The 19,334-nt window shown below is 45.4% G+C and overlaps 1 protein-coding gene across 1 annotated transcript in view; it reads left to right on the top strand.

Moving 5' to 3' along the window:
- The window catches only part of LOC146337851 (B-cell receptor CD22-like), a 44,749-nt gene that overhangs the window by 14,882 nt on the left and 10,533 nt on the right, over positions 1–19,334 (top strand). The window contains exons 7-9 of the mRNA XM_084815354.1: positions 8,136–8,426; positions 14,002–14,274; positions 14,993–15,256. Coding sequence (XP_084671480.1) covers positions 8,136–8,426; positions 14,002–14,274; positions 14,993–15,256 — 828 coding nt within the window. The remainder of the gene's footprint in view (positions 1–8,135; positions 8,427–14,001; positions 14,275–14,992; positions 15,257–19,334) is intronic.

The following is a 19,334-nucleotide window of genomic DNA, read 5'->3' as shown; positions in this document are numbered from 1 at the left end:
CGTACGACTAATGGCAGCCCCCATAGGGAGCCGCCATTCATGTTCCTTATTTGGTCCCTGTAGTCTATGTAAAGATTTACGTAGACTACGGCGAAAATAAGGGCAACGCTATTTGCGTTGCCCTTATTTTCGCCGTAGTCTACGTAAATCTTTATGTAGACTACAGGGACCAAATAAGGAACGCGAATGGCGGCTCCCTATGGGGGCCGCCATTTGCGTACGTGCTTTTTTTTTTTTTCAAAGTCACCCGTGATAGGCTACGTGACGATTAACGTAGCCTATCACAGCTGACTTTGCAGATCTAGCCGTGATAGGCTACGTTAATCGTTACGTAGCCTATCACAGGGGCATTATTTTTCTTTTTTTCTTTTGAAGTTCGCGGCCGGGGAGACAGGGCGCTTCTCCCCGGCCTGAATTTCGGCCGGGTGAGGCGGGAAGCCTCCCCCCCGGCCTGAATTTTGGCCGGGCGAGGCGGGAAGCCTCCCCCCCCGGCCTGAACTTCGGGGGGAGCAGCGAAGCATCTCCCCCCCACCGCGAAGCAAGCTGCGAGACCAGGTAAGTGACTTTCGTGCATCCCTATTTCCTCCTCCTCCCATATAAAACCTGTCCTTCAGTTGAGATACAAACCCTTCTCTTTTAAAGTATCATCTGCCAAGGTTCGAATTGGCAGCTTTCAAGTCCAAAAATGATGGCTGGTTGTTATTGCTAATATAGCTGAATTATTCCTTTCTATCTTTGAAGTTCAGAGGTGAGTGCTGGCCTTTATGTTGCCAAAATGACACCTTCCTTTTGTGTATTGATGGTATCAGCAAACTGGGGAAACCCCAAGTTTTATATAGGTACAAAAATAATCTTTACCAAAAACATGAAAAAATAAAATAATAATCACTAAAAGTGGGGGATGTCAGAAAGGGTTGCCAATGCCCTGCCTGGCCCTTTAAAACTTTCCTAGTCCAAGAATTCAATTCCTTCAAGACTGAGCCAGTACCTTTCAGTTGGAATCCATATAGTGAGGTTTTGATGCTGAATAGAAGTATCTAGCATGACAGCCAGGGAATGGATTCTCTTCTTGTCTCTTCCCCTACCTAGGCAAAGTGATAATTCCCCAGGCAACTGTACATGTCCACAGGTTTTCGTGCATATGTGACCTTCCACATGCTGGCTCAGGTTACCTTCCCATTGGTTGAGCTCTCTTGAGTGGCCAGTCATTCACCTAGGTATGGGCAATGGGTAATGTTCAAGATCACTAGGATTCTCCGAACCTCATCTTGTTGCTTGTCTTGTGCCAGATTCCTGTTTGCATTTGCAGTCACCACTCACTCTGCATGAAGAGGAAACTTGTGCAAATTGAGCAGTGATCAAACATGACACTTGCGTAAATTTCCCCCAATCTGCACAGCTTTCTTCCATAGACTAATGTGGGGCTGATTCAGTCTACAGGGGGAATTTGCGTAAATTAGGACATTTGCCCAAAATCAAACTAGGAAAGTTGGGCAAATCAAATGCAAGCACATGTCCAGCAATTTGCAAACATTTTGGTGGACATGTGCTCACACTTGCGATTGTGTTCGGGGCTTTGAACAAGGCATGCTCTCACATCCCTACAGCCACCCTCTTCTCTCCCAAAATAAAGACAGGGTGCTTCCCCAATGGTATTTCCTCCATCTAAATCATCATGAAAAATCATGCTCTTCCTGTCATGTAAGTGTGCAACTTTCATTGGCTCAAGTGTAGGCTAGCTAGATACCAAATTGGGGTTTTTTTTACCCTGTGCTCTGCTTTCCTCTCTCAATCATATTTTTGCCTTATCTTTTTAAATTAACATTTCAATTGCAAAAGACTGTTCTTGCCACCTCAACATAAGAATTGAGATGGCATGAACAGCATTTGTTAAAATGAAGCAATTATTATGTAATTGGGACCTTAATCTTGCATTAAAGATTCAGATGGTATGATGGAGGCTTGGACACTTAAGAAGAACAATCAGATGAAAATTAAATCCTTTGAAATTTGGATATACTGATGCATGTTGAAGATATCATACAGTGATAGAGTAACAAATGAGAATGTACTATGCAGAGTAAGCAAACAAACAGAACTAATAAATATCATCAAGAGAAGAAAATTCCAATACCTTGGTCATATTATCCGAGGTGAAAAATATGGCATACTCCAACTTATGATGCAAGGGAAAATGGAAGGAAAATGATGCAATGGGAAGAAGATGAACATCATGGTTAAAGAATGTGAAGGAATGGTTTAGCTGTACTTCTAGTCAATTACTCAGAGCAGTGGTGTCAAAAATGAAAATAGCTGTAATGATAGCTAACCTCCGATAGGAGATGGCACCTTAAGAAGAAGAAGGGGGTTTGGCTGGTTACTTTAGACCACTTATTTTATCTCTTATAAGTCAGGCTGCTCTTGCAACATGCTCCAAGGTTTGGAGAAACAGGGAATCAGGAGTGGACAGAGACTTTTCCTTCCAGTGGTGACTGGAGAGAGTCTGCTGGCATAAGACTAAGAATCCAAGGACTGTGTCTTACTCTGCAATCTGCTATCCAAGAGGCCTGTATGGAGTGTGATGTCAGAGTTCTGTGTGGCATGTAGCTCACCCCATAAGGTCAGTACTCACAGTGGGCTCTGGAAAGGGGGTGGGGTAATGAAATGCCAAAGAACAGTCCAGTGAGGGCTGAGTGTGCTCAGTGGCCACAGAATATTGACCAGCTGTTGTGGGAAATAACGGAAAACTAGATGAGAGGGGGAATGGCATGGAGGAGAGCATAGCTGGGTGACTGGAAAAATAAACAGAAGCACGCCACACTGCAAAATTTTGTTATAGACATTCCAGAAAGGGAACAGAGGGCTTCCCATCTAAAAGCAATTTACTGATCCAAGTCTCCTGATGCAAACTAACAGAAGGATGTGGTCTGTGGACTGACAAATGTCTGTAGCCTAATGATTGAAGAACAGCCAATGAGACTTTTCTGTCTGCCTTATGACCAGCTCATTCAAATCCAGTCAAGTACATACTAGGATGTGCTGGTTTATTGCCATAGCATCTTTCCAGCCCATTCATCTTGGCTACACCATCTAGGGATGTACGCACTGTGTAAAATCCGCTCCGTCTGTGTTTCGTGGATTGTCAGGTGCCTTTTGTTTCATTGTCCGCTCACAGGCGGGTGAGAATATTTTTTTTTCATCATGTAGAAAAATACGTAAATAATTATATAAGGATTTATGTAGGGATGTACATAATTTACCTTAGTACATCACATTTAGCATATTTTCCCCCATTCCATTCAACGTTTCCTCAGCAGAAGCGTATGTATTTTCTTATGAATTTATATGCGTACATTTCGGGAAAGTAAAAAAAATCATCTGGAAGTCCACAGACTCTGCATGGCCTGAGGGTGTTGCTCCACACTGGATTCCACAGGTTGAATTCTTAGAAATCTGAGCTCATTTTAGTCCATCTTGAATTTCTCCAGCATCCCTAACACCATCCCATTTCATTAATGATATGCCATTACTGTCTTGCAGCCAATGGCGTGATCTTACTGACCTCGCCACCTTTTCCAGCTGTCAATGTTCGTGCACTTTAAAGAGTAGCTTGATGTACAGAAATGTAGCAGGTGAAGCTTCTTTCTGGCATGGAGATAAAGGGCTCTTTCATACTAGCAGTAGGGATTTATGGTAATTTTGTTGTCATTCATTTCTAACTCACATTTGCCCCATTTGCAACTGTGAACCTGAATGGGAGGGTGATTTTGAGAAGAAGCTTGAACATTCCTGAGCTTGTTATCATATTAGCAAAATGCATGCTTTAGAAACCCCTTCATGGATCACTGCCTTGTTGTGGCGAAGGGGCTTGCGTAACTCAGTGAAGCCATAAGCTATGCCGTGCAGGGCCACCCAAGACGGACAGGTCATGGCAGAGAGTTCTGACAAAATGTGGTCCACTGGAGAAGGAAATGGCAACCCACTCCAGTATTCTTGCCAAGAAAACCCCATGGAACGTATCACAAGGCTAAAAGATATGACGCCGGAAGATGAGCCCCTCAGGTCGGAAGGTGTCCAATATGTTACTGGGGAAGAGCAGAGGGTATTTCCAAGTAGCGCCAGAAAGAGTGAAGCGGCTGGGCCAAAGCCGAAAGGACACTCAGCTGTGGATGTGTCTGGTGGTGAAAAGAAAATCCGATGCTGTAAAGAACAATATTGTTTAGGAACCTGGAATGTCAGATCAATGAATCAAGGTAAGCTGGAGGTGGTCAAACATGAGATGGCAAGATTGAACATCGACATCTTGGGAATCAGCGAACTCAAATGGACAGGCATGGGCGAATTTAATTCAGGTGACCATCATATCTACTATTGTGGGCAAGAATCCCTTAGAAGAAATGGAGTAGCACTCATAGTCAACAAAAGGGTGGGAAAAGCAGTACTGGGGTACAATCTTAAAAATGATAGAATGATCTCAGTACGAATCCAAGGCAAACCATTCAACATCACAGTAATTCAAGTCTATGCCCCAACCACTGAGGCCGAAGAAGCTGAGGTTGATCGGTTCTATGAAGACCTACAACACCTTCTAGAACTAACACCAAAAAAAGATGTCCTCTTCATCATAGGGGATTGGAATGCCAAAGTAGGAAGTCAAGAAATCACCGGGATAACAGGCAGGCATGGCCTTGGTGTACAAAATGAAGCAGGACAAAAGCTAATAGAGTTTTGCCAAGAGAACATGCTGATCATAGCAAACACTCTTTTCCAACAGCACAAGAGGCGACTCTACACATGGACGTCACCAGATGGTCAATATCGAAATCAGATTGATTATGTCCTTTGCAGCCAAAGATGGAGAAGCTCTATACAGTCAGTCAAAACAAGACCTGGAGCTGACTGTGGCTCAGATCATGAGCTGCTTCTTGCAAAATTTCGGCTTAAATTGAAGAACGTAGGGAAAACCACTAAACCGTTCAGGTATGACCTAAATCATATCCCTGATGAATATACAGCGGAGGTGAGGAATAGATTTCAGGGATTAGACCTGATAGACAGAGTGCCTGAGGAACTATGGACGGAGGTCCGTAACATTGTTCAGGAGGCAGCAACGAAATCCATCCCAAAGAAAAAGAAATGCAAGAAAGCCAAGTGGCTGTCTGATGAGGCTTTACAAGTAGCTCACGAAAGAAGGGAAGCGAAAAGCAAGGGAGAAAGGGGAAGATATACCCAACTGAATGCAGAGTTCCAGAGAATAGCAAGGAGAGACAAGAAGGCCTTCTTAAATGAACAATGCAAAGAAATCGAAGAAAACAACAGAATGGGAAAGACTAGAGATCTCTTCAAGAAAATTGGAGATCTCAAGGGAACGTTTTGTGCAAAGACGGGCATGATAAAGGACAAAGAAGGCAGGGACCTAACAGAAGCAGATGAGATTAAGAAGAGGTGGCAAGAATACACAGAAGAACTATACAGGAAAGATCTGAATGTCCCTGATAGCCATGATAGTGCGGTCACTGAACTTGAGCCGGACATCCTAGAGAGTGAAGTCAAGTGGGCCTTAGGAAGCATTAGTAACAACAAAGCTAGCGGAGATGACAGTATTCCAGCCGAGCTATTTAAAATCCTAAAAGATGATGCTGTTAAAGTGCTGCATTCAATATGCCAACAAATCTGGAACACTCAACAGTGGCCGCAAGACTGGAAAAGGTCAGTTTACATTCCAATTCCAAAGAAGGGCAACGCCAAAGAGTGTTCAAACTACCACACAATTGCGCTCATTTCACATGCCAGCAAGGTGATGCTCAAAATCCTACAAGCTAGGCTTCAGCAGTATGCGAACCGAGAACTACCAGAAGTACAAGCTGGGTTTCGAAGAGGCAGAGGAACTAGAGATCAAATCGCCAACATTCGCTGCATCATGGAGAAAGCAAGAGAATTCCAGAAAAACGTCTATTTCTGCTTCATTGACTACGCTAAAGCCTTTGATTGTGTGGATTACAACAAACTGTGGCAAATTCTTAAAGAGATGGGAGTACCAGACCACCTTACCTGTCTCCTGAGAAACCTGTACGAGGGTCAAGAAGCAAAAGTAAGAACCAGACATGGAACAACCGATTGGTTCAAAATTGGGAAAGGAGTACGACAAGGCTGCATATTGTCACCCTGCTTATTTAACTTATATGCAGAGTACATCATGAGAAATGCCGGGTTGGATGAATCAGAGGTCGGAATTAAGATTGCTGGGAGAATTATCAATAACCTCCGATATGCAGATGATACCACCCTAATGGCAGAAAGCGAAGAGGATCTAAAGAGCCTCTTGTTGAGGGTGAAAGAGGAGAGTGCAAAAGCTGGTTTGAAACTCAACATTAAAAAAACGAAGATCATGGCATCTGGCCCCATCACTTCCTGGCATATCGAAGGGGAAGAAATGGAAGCAGTGACAGATTTTACTTTCTTGGGCTCCAAGATCACTGCAGACGGTGACTGTAGCCATGAAATTAAAAGATGCTTGCTCCTTGGGAGGAAAGCTATGGCCAACCTAGACAGCATAGTAAGAAGCAGAGACATCACCTTGCCGACAAAGGTCCGTCTAATCAAAGCGATGGTTTTCCCAGTAGTAATGTATGGCTGTGAGAGCTGGACTATAAAGAAGGCTGAGCGCCGAAGAATTGATGCTTTCGAACTGTGGTGCTGGAGAAGACTCTTACGAGTCCCCTGGACTGCAAGGAGGTCAAATCAGTCCATCCTAAAGGAAATCAACCCTTAGTGCTCATTGGAAGGACAGATAATGAAGCTGAAGCTCCAATATTTTGGCCACCTAATGCGAAGAGAAAACTCCCTGGAAAAGACCCTGATGCTGGGAAAGACTGAAGGCAAAAGGAGAAGGGGACAGCAGAGGATGAGATGGCTAGATAGCATCACGTATGCAATGAATATGAACTTGAGCATGCTCCGGGAGAGAGCGCAGGACAGGAAGGCCTGGCGTGCTATGGTCCATGGGGTCACGAAGAGTCGGACACGACTGAACGACTGAACAACAACAACAAATGCTTTAGAAAAATGAACACTCTAAAAATGGGCATTAATTTTTTTTTAACACATTTTCACACTGTAGTCTATGAGAGTAAAATTTGTATTTGGGTTCACACTTTAAAAAAATGCATACCAAATTGCACACTTCTCCACTCAAACTAAAATAATAACAGATCACAAAAGAAAATGGGAGTGATGTGGACTGAGCTTCAAGGTGGAGCCCGGAAAACCTCAGTGCCCTTGAACATTGCTGATTCTCCCATCCTTAACTAGCAGTGATGGTGATGATGATTAAAATGGATTTGTAACCTCTGTATGCTTTCTCCTTTTGCTTGGGGAAGGTGCTGAAAGTACTCAGATGGAGTGGGAAGCAAACTGACAGCAGCAACAGCAGTGAGGAAGTGGGCCCACTGAGGGAGCTCCCCAAAACCTGGAATCAGCATTGGCTACACTAAAATGCATCACATGTGAGAGTATTCTGGTCTCTCTGACATTTTGACTTTTTGGTCACGGCTTCTGGTTCTGGGCCAAATCAAGCAGAACAGGCCCACATTTATTCAATGGCTTCTCACTCTCCCCAAAACACCTTCTGGTATTTCCCCTTTCATTCTCTGGAAACAGGGTCACGTCCAAAACCCAAGATTGAAATCACCCCACTTAGTGGCCCACTGCCAGTCCCAGAAGCTTCTTGGCCCTGCTGCTTCACTGTTTTCTTGGTGCTGCCTGTTCACATGTACTCTCTGAAAGAATGAGCAGTGAGTAGTGACAAGCTGCAGTAACTTCCATATAACTTGTCCTTCTCTCATGGCTGGTGCTGATGGGGCCCAGAGGGAAAGGCAAGCAAACAGGCAGTGTCAACATCAATGGAGGTGAGTCCACAGAAAGCATCTTGCCCACCTCAAACCTGGCACTGTATAAACAGTGCTGCTAAAAGGCATGTCTGCACAGTGTGGTCTCTCTGACATTTTGGATTTTTGGTCAAGGCTTTTGCTTCTGGGCAGAATCAAGCAGAAGTGGCCCACATTTATTCAATGGCTTCTTTTATCACTCTCCCCCAAACACTGACTGGTATTTTTCCTTTCATTCTCTGGAAACAGAGTCGCCTCCAAAGCCCAATATTAAAATCATCCCTGCGGAAATCCGAGAACGGAGGACAACTAAAGTGATCTGTTCGGTGCCTTATGATTGCCGCAATGAGTCAATAACATTGACTATCAGTGACTTAAAGGGGAATCGTTTGTCTTCAAAAAACACAACCATTGAGAACAGAATGCTCCAGACTGTGCTGAGTTTTGAACCAACTAGGGGGGATCATGGGAAAAAGCTGCGTTGCTCCCTGAGTGGCAAAGGTTGGACAAAGACAACCCAGACTACTCTGGATGTGAAATGTGAGTGTGCAGTGGGGAAGGAACTAGGCACTTTGGAGAGTGGTGCCATCAGAGTAGGACCTTGGGGCAAAGGTCCATGGTCCAACTCAGCAGAATGAACAGGAGGGCCCCCAAACACAGCAGGGCTGGCTTATCACATTTTGAAGTAAGTGAAGTAATGCACATTGCCATCTAAACAGGGGCTGGGGGGTGGCGCTCAGTTAAGAAGAGAAGGCTACTCATCCTGAAGGCTATGTGCTACCTCCAGTACCAGAGGCAGTATGCCTATGTACACCAGTTGCAGGGGAACATGGGTGGGAGGGTGCTGTGCTCATGTGCTGCTTGTGGGTTTTCCATGGGTTGGCCACCATGTGAACAGAATGCTGGACTAGATGGACCCTCAGTCTGATCCAGCATGGCTCTTCTTATGTTCTTATGCAAATTAATGCCCTCTTTTTTGGTGATGCATTTCCTCTTTTTCAGTGTTGCCTAAGTGGCCACCCTAGCATAGGCCTTGGCAGCTGCTCAAGAATGCATGGAACCTTGGTGTGATTCAGCACAGCACTTCTTATGTTCTTATGATCTTAAGACCATTAAATCCAGAGTTTAAAATCACCTAACTATACCACAACGAAGTTTATGTCTGATGTGAGCAAAACACAATAACTGTGATAAGCCACATCATTACAGAGGCTACAGCCTTAAAGCTGGTGAGCGTTCTGTTGCAGTTTGGTTTCTGAGATGGGAAAACACTGGAATACAGGCTTGGTTCGAGTGCACCCACTTCTGTCTTTTAGGCAGCCTATGTTTCCAGAAGGGATGGGGGAGCAATTTGTGGAATGTTTGCATTTTAATGTGAACTTACCTAATTTGCACTTCCCAAACTAACACGCAAACCTACATGCAGTCATACTTGGATATTCACACTCGCCCAAATGTTGTGACGCAGTTCTTTTTGTGACGCAGTTCTTTTTGTGATGCAGTCTTCTTTCAAAAAATATAGCACATCAAACAAGCAAGCAAACAAGCAGATGAAAAATGTGTATACTAGTGAAAAAATGACACTAAAATGCAGATATTATTTATTATTACATTTATATTTCCCCTTGTTCCTTCTTACAAGAAACCCAAGGCAGCTTACATGGTCCTCCTCCTCCCCTCCATTTTATCCTCACAATAACCCTGTGAGGTAGGATAGGCTGAGAATCAGTGATTGGCCCCAAGGGAGCTTCATGCCTGAATGCGGACTAGAGCCCAGATTTCCCAAGTCCCAGTCGAACACTCTAACCACCATGCCAACCTTTCTCTTATCACTGTTAGTGAAAATAACATTGTTGTTGTTGTTGTTCAGTCGTTCAGTCGTGTCCGACTCTTCGTGACCCCATGGACCATAGCACGCCAGGCCTTCCTGTCCTGCACTCTCTCCTGGAGCGTGCTCAAGTTCATATTCATTGCATCCGTGATGCTATCTAGCCATCTCATCCTCTGCCGTCCCCTTCTCCTTTGGCCTTCAGTCTTTCCCAGCATCAGGGTCTTTTCCAGGGAGTTTTCTCTTCGCATTAGGTGGCCAAAATATTGGAGCTTCAGCTTCATTATCTGTCCTTCCAATGAGCACTCAGGGTTGATTTCCTTAGGATGGACTGATTTGACCTCCTTGCAGTCCAGGGGACTCGTAAGAGTCTTCTCCAGCACCACAGTTCGAAAGCATCAATTCTTTGGCGCTCAGCCTTCCTGATAGTACAGCTCTCACAGCCATACATTACTACTGGGAAAACCATAGCTTTGATTAGACGGACCTTTGTCGGCAAGGTGATGTCTCTGCTTCTTACTATGCTGTCTAGGTTGGCCATAGCTTTCCTCCCAAGGAGCAAGCGTCTTTTAATTTCATGGCTACAGTCACCGTCTGCGGTGATCTTGGAGCCCAAGAAAGTAAAATCTGTCACTGCTTCCATTTCTTCCCCTTCGATATGCCAGGAAGTGATGGGGCCAGATGCCATGATCTTCGTTTTTTTAATGTTGAGTTTCAAACCAGCTTTTGCACTCTCCTCTTTCACCCTCAACAAGAGGCTCTTGAGATCCTCTTCGTTTTCTGCCATTAGGGTGGTATCATCTGCATATCGGAGGTTGTTGATAATTCTCCCAGCAATCTTAATTCCGACCTCTGATTCATCCAACCCGGCATTTCTCATGATGTACTCTGCATATAAGTTAAATAAGCAGGGTGACAATATGCAGCCTTGTCGTACTCCTTTCCCAATTTTGAACCAATCGGTTGTTCCATGTCTGGATCTTACTGTTGCTTCTTGACCCTCGTACAGGTTTCTCAGGAGACAGGTAAGGTGGTCTGGTACTCCCATCACTTTAAGAATTTGCCACAGTTTGTTGTGATCCACACAATCAAAGGCTTTAGTGTAGTCAATGAAGCAGAAATAGACGTTTTTCTGGAATTCTCTTGCTTTCTCCATGATCCAGAGAACGTTGGCGATTTGATCTCTAGTTCCTCTGCCTCTTCGAAACCCAGCTTGTACTTCCGGTAGTTCTCGGTTCGCATACTGCTGAAGCCTAGCTTGTAGGATTTTGAGCATCACCTTGCTGGCATGTGAAATGAGCGCAATTGTGCGGTAGTTTGAACACTCTTTGGCGTTGCCCTTCTTTGGAATTGGAATGTAAACTGACCTTTTCCAGTCTTCTGGCCACTATTGAGTGTTCCAGATTTGTTGGCATATTGAATGCAGCACTTTAACAGCATCATCTTTTAGGATTTTAAATAGCTCGGCTGGAATACTGTCATCTCCGCTAGCTTTGTTGTTACTAATGCTTCCTAAGGCCCACTTGACTTCACTCTCTAGGATGTCCGGCTCAAGTTCAGTGACCGCACTATCATGGCTATCAGGGACATTCAGATCTTTCCTGTATAGTTCTTCTGTGTATTCTTGCCACCTCTTCTTAATCTCATCTGCTTCTGTTAGGTCCCTGCCTTCTTTGTCCTTTATCATGCCCATCTTTGCACAAAATGTTCCCTTGAGATCTCCAATTTTCTTGAAGAGATCTCTAGTCTTTCCCATTCTGTTGTTTTCTTCGATTTCTTTGCATTGTTCATTTAAGAAGGCCTTCTTGTCTCTCCTTGCTATTCTCTGGAACTCTGCATTCAGTTGGGTATATCTTCCCCTTTCTCCCTTGCTTTTCGCTTCCCTTCTTTCGTGAGCTACTTGTAGAGCCTCATCAGACAGCCACTTTGCTTTCTTGCATTTCTTTTTCTTTGGGATGGATTTCGTTGCTGCCTCCTGAACAATGTTACGGACCTCCGTCCATAGTTCCTCAGGCACTCTGTCTATCAGGTCTAATCCCTGAAATCTATTCCTCACCTCCACTGTATATTCATCAGGGATATAATTTAAGTCATACCTGAACGGTTTAGTGGTTTTACCGACGTTCTTCAATTTAAGCCGAAATTTTGCAAGAAGCAGCTCATGATCTGAGCCACAGTCAGCTCCAGGTCTTGTTTTTACTGACTGTATGGAGCTTCTCCATCTTTGGCTGCAAAGGACATAATCAATCTGATTTCGATATTGACCATCTGGTGACGTCCATGTGTAGAGTCGCCTCTTGTGCTGTTGGAAAAAAGTGTTTGCTATGATCAGCATGTTCTCTTGGCAAAACTCTATTAGCTTTTGTCCTGCTTCATTTTGTACACCAAGGCCATGCCTGCCTGTTATCCCGGTGATTTCTTGACTTCCTACTTTAGCATTCCAATCCCCTATGATGAAGAGGACATCTTTTTTTGGTGTTAGTTCTAGAAGGTGTTGTAGGTCTTCATAGAACCGATCAACCTCAGCTTCTTCGGCCTCAGTGGTTGAGGCATAGACTTGAATTACTGTAATGTTGAATGGTTTGCCTTGGATTCGTACTGAGATCATTCTATCATTTTTAAGATTGTACCCCAGTACTGCTTTTCCCACCCTTTTGTTGACTATGAGTGCTACTCCATTTCTTCTAAGGGATTCTTGCCCACAATAGTAGATATGATGGTCACCTGAATTAAATTCACCCATGCCTGTCCATTTTAGTTCGCTGATTCCCAAGATGTCAATGTTCAATCTTGCCATCTCATGTTTGACCACCTCCAGCTTACCTTGATTCATTGATCTGACATTCCAGGTTCCTAAACAATATTGTTCTTTACAGCATCGGATTTTCTTTTCACCACCAGACACATCCACAGCTGAGTGTCCTTTCGGCTTTGGCCCAGCCACCTCACTCTTTCTGGCGCTACTTGGAAATACCCTCTGCTCTTCCCCAGTAGCATATTGGACACCTTCCGACCTGAGGGGCTCATCTTCTGGCATCATCTCTTTTAGCCTTGTGATACGTTCCATGGGGTTTTCTTGGCAAGAATACTGGAGTGGGTTGCCATTTCCTTCTCCAGTGGACCACATTTTGTCAGAACTCTCTGCCATGACCTGTCCGTCTTGGGTGGCCCTGCACGGCATAGCTTATGGCTTCACTGAGTTACACAAGCCCCTTCGCCACAACAAGGCAGTGATCCATGAAGGGGGAAAATAACATACAAACCCACATTATGAGAGCCAGTGTGGTGTAGTGGCAAGAGTGACGGACTGGGAGCCGGGAGATCCGGGTTCTAGTCCCCACTTGGCCATGGAAGCTCACTGGGTGACTTTGGGCCAGTCACACACTCTCAGCCCAACCTACCTCACAGGGTTGTTGTTGTGAGGATAAAATGGAGAGGAGGAGGATAATGTAAGCCGCCTTGGGTTCCTTGCAAGAGGAAAAGAGGTGGGATATAAATGCAATAATAAATAAAAATTATATTAGGGAGAATTGTTTGCAAAAATGATACCATAGGGAAAATTGCATACAAATAAGTGTATTTTAGGAAAAATGTGCAGGAAAATCTATATGAATCTTGGAGAGGATGTAGAATAATATATTGATGAGGAAATTGGCCAAAACAAACATGGCTGGAAAATGCCAAATTTGGCAAAACCAAAATTGATAGATTTTAGTCCATCCTTTTATCTTGCCTATAAAATCTCCCCTCCTATTTATTTGCATAGCATGGGGTCAGTCCTGCATCTGGTCCATTCATATCTGCATCTGGTCCATTCATATCTGTTCATAAGAGAACTCTGCATGGTTCTCTTATGCAGAGGGATTTCTCAGCCTGGCTAACCCAAGATCTATTAAACTGAGATGTTGAAAATTGCTCTTGAACCTTTCTGCATGCATAACATGCACTCTAGCACTGAAAAATGGCCTTTTCCCAGCCACTGTGCATATTAATGTCTAGACTTTGGAAGTGTGCACAGATAAGAAAAAATCTCATAGTACGTTTGGTGAAGACCAGCAGCAGTGCAGATAGTAACTTTGGGACTATTTTGATTATTTCATATAGACCGGAGAATGCATATAATCCTCATTTCTAATAGGAATTTATGTGCATTCCATCCCACACCACAGCTGGTTTTCTTGACTGGTTCTTAGGCACATTCCCCTATTCTCTTCCATACGCACATTCACTATGATATTGTCATCATCTATTTCCTCCACAAAGAGACCTATTGATCTGATTTTCCAGATGCTCCCAAGGAAGTCCAGGTTCACATTTTAAATGATCTGCCTATAATGGAAGGAGACTTTGTCAGGCTGCGCTGTCATATGGGCAGAAGTAACCCTGAAGACAATTGGTACAAATGGCTTAAGTCAGATCTCCATACAGTTGAAATGACGTATAGTGGTTCAAAGCTATTGACCTTCCCTGCAGCACTACAAGCAGACACTTCGTACAAATGTGAAGCATGCAACAATATTGGCTGTACTTCATCTCCAGCAGTCACTTTGGATGTTCACTGTAAGTAATGCCCTTAATTTACTACCCAACCTGGAAGTCCAGAAGTACCCATCACTGGCAAACAGAGCATGTTCACAGGAAGAGGCAGAGATTGTGTGTGTGTGTATGTGTGTGTGTGTGCGTGCGCATATTTATTCCACATTCCTGTTCCATCCAAGCTATGTGGCCCCAGTATGGAGCCCATGTATCTCCCCTACCAGTTCACACACCAAGTGCAGGAGTTGAATACAAGTAGCATAGTCTCACTTAGGACTTTGGCGATGATGCCCTGTTGGTGGAGGCAGAGCCTTTTGCAGTATCAGCCCATTTGGGGCTAGAAGATACACTGTGGATTTCAAATGTTTGGTACCATTGTGTTTCACAAAATCTTGGAACATTGTAGAAATTGTGGGCCATTGTCAGTTACAACTTACACAAGAAGACCAACTGAGGCAAAAATACTTTGGAGTATGTTTTTGGTGGTATTAGAAGTAAAGCCTGATGTAATCAATAAGCATCCAGCAGTGGTACAAGAAGAAAGGTGGTGCTTGCAACGGGGCTGTCAAGTGGATCAGTCATATGTCTCTGAATGATAAGTGAGATTCCTATCTAGACAACTAAACTTGGCTTTCCTCCAGTGGAATCAGCATGCAGCAGATTCCCCCAGTGGCTCCACTTATCAGCAGTCGTCTGGGGTGTGAGGTTGTCTCCATGTGATCTTTGTTTTCTTTTCCTGCAGTTGCCCCCAAGGAGATAAAAATTCAGCAAAAGCCAACAGGGAAGATCCATGAAGGCATCTGTGTTAATCTGACATGTGAAGTGGGAATGGCAAACCCACAAAATATCACCTATACGTGGTTCCATGATGGGCAACAGCTGGACTCTGCATCTGAAACATTGATAATCCCATCTGTGCTTTCAGCAAATTCTGGCAGCTACTGGTGTGAAGCCAGCAACAGTGTGGGAACATCACGCTCCTCCGCAGTCATACTGAATGTTTTTTGTGAGTAATAGGGGTGTACTAGTCACTTACTCCATTCTGCTGGGGCCATCTGCAGTGGTGGGGAGGTGCTCCGTCCCTCCCCCAGAATCCTCCCCAGCTGGCTCCACTCCACGGCGACTCTGCTGAGCTGCCGGCCGGGGCCGGCTGCAGCCGGACTTCTGGCCACTGCCGGGCTGCGGCTGCAAATTTGCATCCCTGCCAAGCCATGATACGCTACATAAGTATCTACGTAGCCTAGGGGTGTACGAAACCCCGCTTACCTGGTTCCGCCAGGGTCTGCAGGTGGGGGGAGGCGATGCATTCCTCCCCCACGGAATCCTGCCCAGCTGGCTCCGCTCCGTGTCCAGGCCAACCCGCAGCGAGGCCTCCAGCCACTGCCGGGCTGGTGCGGATGCAAATGGCATCCTGAGTAGGGGATGCCATTTGCGTAGGGATGTTTGAGTATTCCGCCACGGGCCGAAATGGGATCGAATTCCCTTCAGTCTGTGCCACGGAATCCTCTGCGGAACGGCACCACGAGGTCCTGCGGAGCCAGCAGTCATGCGGCTTTGTTTTGGTCATCCGCACAGAGTTGTGAAATTTTCGTAAATAAAAACTCAAGGTAGTATATTCCGATAATAAATAGGTAAGTTTTTTTTTTTTAATGAATTGTGCTCACCGCCTTGTTTGTGGGTGTTCTTTTTCAGTTGAAATCCTCCGTCTCCGTTTACTTTCAGCCAAAACACTTCCTCCTCCTCGGGGCTTCCCAAAACAAGGCTGCCCTAGGTGTGCCTGAGCGATGCACTCTTTGTTTAAAGCAACACTGTTAGAAAGAAAGAAAGGAAGGAAGGAAGGAAGGAAGGAAGGAAGGAAGGAAGGAAGGACCTTTTAAAATGACCATACCGGTCTGGAGCCCTGCACAAGTATTATTCCCCCTGCTAGGCTTTCTTCCACATCCAGCCTTGTTGGTGACATGGTGAGGCTAAAATGGAGAGGAGAACCAACACTGTGCATGTCTACTCAGAAGTAAGTCTGAGTGTGCTTTTTATTCAAACAAAGAGAAGGTTGCTGATCTTTCCCTTCATGCTGCATTTGTACAAGTGAAGTGTGACTGCTTCAGAAAGAACTTTCCATTATACTGTCTCTTTTTCTTCATGAGTTTCATATAACAGAAGTATGATGTAGTGGTTAGAGTCCAGCCCAAAGTCACCCAGTGAGATAACTAACAGGTTTGATAATGAGCTGGATGTGGAAATACAAAGCTGAGCTGGAGGCAAGTGGGGTGCTGACATGTGTAGGAGTAAGTTGCATTGAACTCAGTAAGACTTACTTCTGAGTAGACATGCACAGAGTTGGTTCTCCTCTCTGCTCAGCTTTGTATTTCCACATCCAGTTCATTATCAGACCTCCTGTTAGTTATCTCAGAAGACCCTTGGGTGAATGGGGGGGAGGGTTTCCAGGGAACAGCTGGATTGAGGGAGATTCCACACACACACACACACACACACACACACACACACTGGAAGAATATAGTTCTTCATATTCCCTGGTATGTTTATTCCTCATTTTGTCCATTCCCTGAGCATGTGCAGAGTGTGTTTTTTATTCAAACAAAGAGAAGGTTGCTGATCTTTCCCTTCATGCTGCATTTGTACAAGTGAAGTGTGACTGCTTCAGAAAGAACTAGGGATGTACGGAAGTCACTTACCTTTCATGGATTATGTTGATGGTGGTGGGGGGAGGCGCTCCGTTCCTCCCCCCCCCCCAGAATCCTGGCTGGCTGGCTGTGCTCTGCAGGGATTCTGCGGAGCCACCGGCCGGCTCCGCCAGCAGTCAGACATCTGGCCGCTGGCTAGCAGGGACACAAATGGTGGCGGCTGTAGCCGCCGCCGTTTGCATCCCTGCAGTCAGCCATGATAGGCTACGTAAATGTTTACATAGTCTATCACGGCTGGCTTAAAACAACAACAACAACAACAACAACACGTGTACGCAAAAAAGATTTACGTAGACTAAGACAGCGAAAATAAGGGGGAATGCAAATAGCTACGCTATTTGCGTTCCCCTTATTTTCTCCTTCTTAGTCTACGTAAATCTTGACGTAGACTAAGACGTGCCAAAATAAGAAACGCAAATGGCGGCGTGTTTTTGGCGTACATGCGTGTTTTTTTTTTTAAGTCATCCGTGATAGGCTATGTAAACATTTACGTAGCCTATCATGTCTTTTTTTTTTTTTAAACTGGAAATGGCAGCGGCGGCAGCCGGTCGGAAGATCCGCCGCCGCAGCCGCCAGTGCCGAACCGCCGCTGGAGCCGCCGCAGCCGTCGCCGGAGCCACTGCCGCCAGGAAGATCCGCCCTAGGTAAGTCTCATCCCGGGGGGGGGGGCGGGGGGGCAGACCACGCTGGCATTTGGCCTCCCCGAGATCTGTGGCAGAATTCTCTGACATTCCTAGAAAGAACTTTCTATTATACTGTCTCTTTTTTTTCATGAGTTTCATATAACAGAAGTATGATGTAGTGGCTAGAGCCCAGCCCAAAGTCACCCAGTGAGATAACTAACAGGTTTGCTAGCGAGCTGGATGTGGAAATACAAAGCTGAGCTGGAGGCAAGTGGGGTGCTGACATGTGTAGGAGCAAGTTGCATTGAACTCAATAAGACTTACTTCTGAGTAGACATGCACAGAGTTGGTTCTTCTCTCCATTTTAGCCTCACAACGTCAACAACAATGCTGGATGTGGAAATAGAAAGCCTAGCAGGGGGAATAATACCTCGTGCAGGGCTCCAGACCAGCATGGTCATTTTGAAAGGTTCTTTCTTTCAAACAGCGTTGCTTTAAACGAAGAGTGCATCGCTCAGGCACACCTAGGGCAACCTTGTTTTGGGAAGCCCCGAGGAGGAGGAAGTGTTTTGGCTGAAAGTAATTGCGGCATGTCTCAGGGCAGGGGGAAAAAATATGTAAATGTCTACAAAAAATAGCCTTTCTTACAGAAGTTATGCAGACTCACAGAGATGGTTGGGCACCAGAATTATGGCTGTCAGTATGGATTTTTCCTTATAATTCTTGGAGCGTAAAAAAAAAGAGGAGAATTCCGGGGGCTTGCGAACGACGGTACAGAGCACTGACCGCAAACTGCGGAAGTCAAGTGGCACGGAAGGTACACAATTCGTACATCCCTACATTTGCGTCCCTATGGTAGCCCGTGATAGGCTACATAAATATTTACGTAAATATTTACGTAGTCTATGATGGCTAAAGCAGGGACGCAAATGGCATCCCCTACTCAGGACGCCATTTGCGTCCGCACCAGCCCGGCAGCAGCTGGAGCCGCTGCCTCTGCTGCTGCCGCCACCACCGGATCCGCAGCCGCAGCCAGGTAGGCTCCATTTCGCGGGGCTTTCGCGAGGTGGAGGGGCGGGGGGTCCATTCTGCCACAGATTCCGGGGGGCCAAATTCATTGGAATTCGGCCCCCCTGGGATCCGTGGCAGAATTCTCTAACATCCCTAATGTAGCCTATCACGGCAAAAGGCAGGGACGCCTACATCATTTGTGTCCCTCTCTTTTGCCGTGATAGGCTATATAGGTACTTACATAGCCTATTACGGCAAAGAGCAGGGGCATAAATGGCATAGCGGCCGCCATTTGTGTCTCTGCCTTTTGCCGTGATAGGCTACGTAAATATATACGTAGCCTATCATGGCCTCTGCAGGGATGCAAATGGCGGCTGCTATGGCAGCCACCATTTGCGGCCACAGCCCGGCAGCGGCCGGAAGATGACCTGGAGCCGGAGCCAGAGCCAGGTAGGCTCTGTCCCGGGAAGATTCCGCAGTGTGGTGGGGGGGATTGCTCCATTCTGCCATGGGCTCAGGGGGGCTTGATTCTTTAGAATACGGCCTCACTGAAGTCTGTGGAGAAATTCTCCAACATCCCTAGTGAGTAAGAGAATATGAGATGCATTTGTATTTGAAATGCCTTACATTTGTGGAACATTTTGGAGTGGAGAGTAAGGATGGTCTCTTAACCCTCAGAGTATGGAAACCTCATCCCTTGAAGTAGAAGATCCTACCACCTTTTAGAAAAAGGTGACTCCATCCACTA

Source organism: Heloderma suspectum, chromosome 10 (genome assembly GCF_057233095.1).
Source record: "Heloderma suspectum isolate Gila_16-S chromosome 10, 16-S_ref, whole genome shotgun sequence".
Classification (NCBI taxonomy): domain Eukaryota; kingdom Metazoa; phylum Chordata; class Lepidosauria; order Squamata; family Helodermatidae; genus Heloderma; species Heloderma suspectum.
The sequence above is the reverse complement of the archived record's forward strand: the minus strand, read 5'-3'. Positions and strand labels throughout refer to the sequence as shown.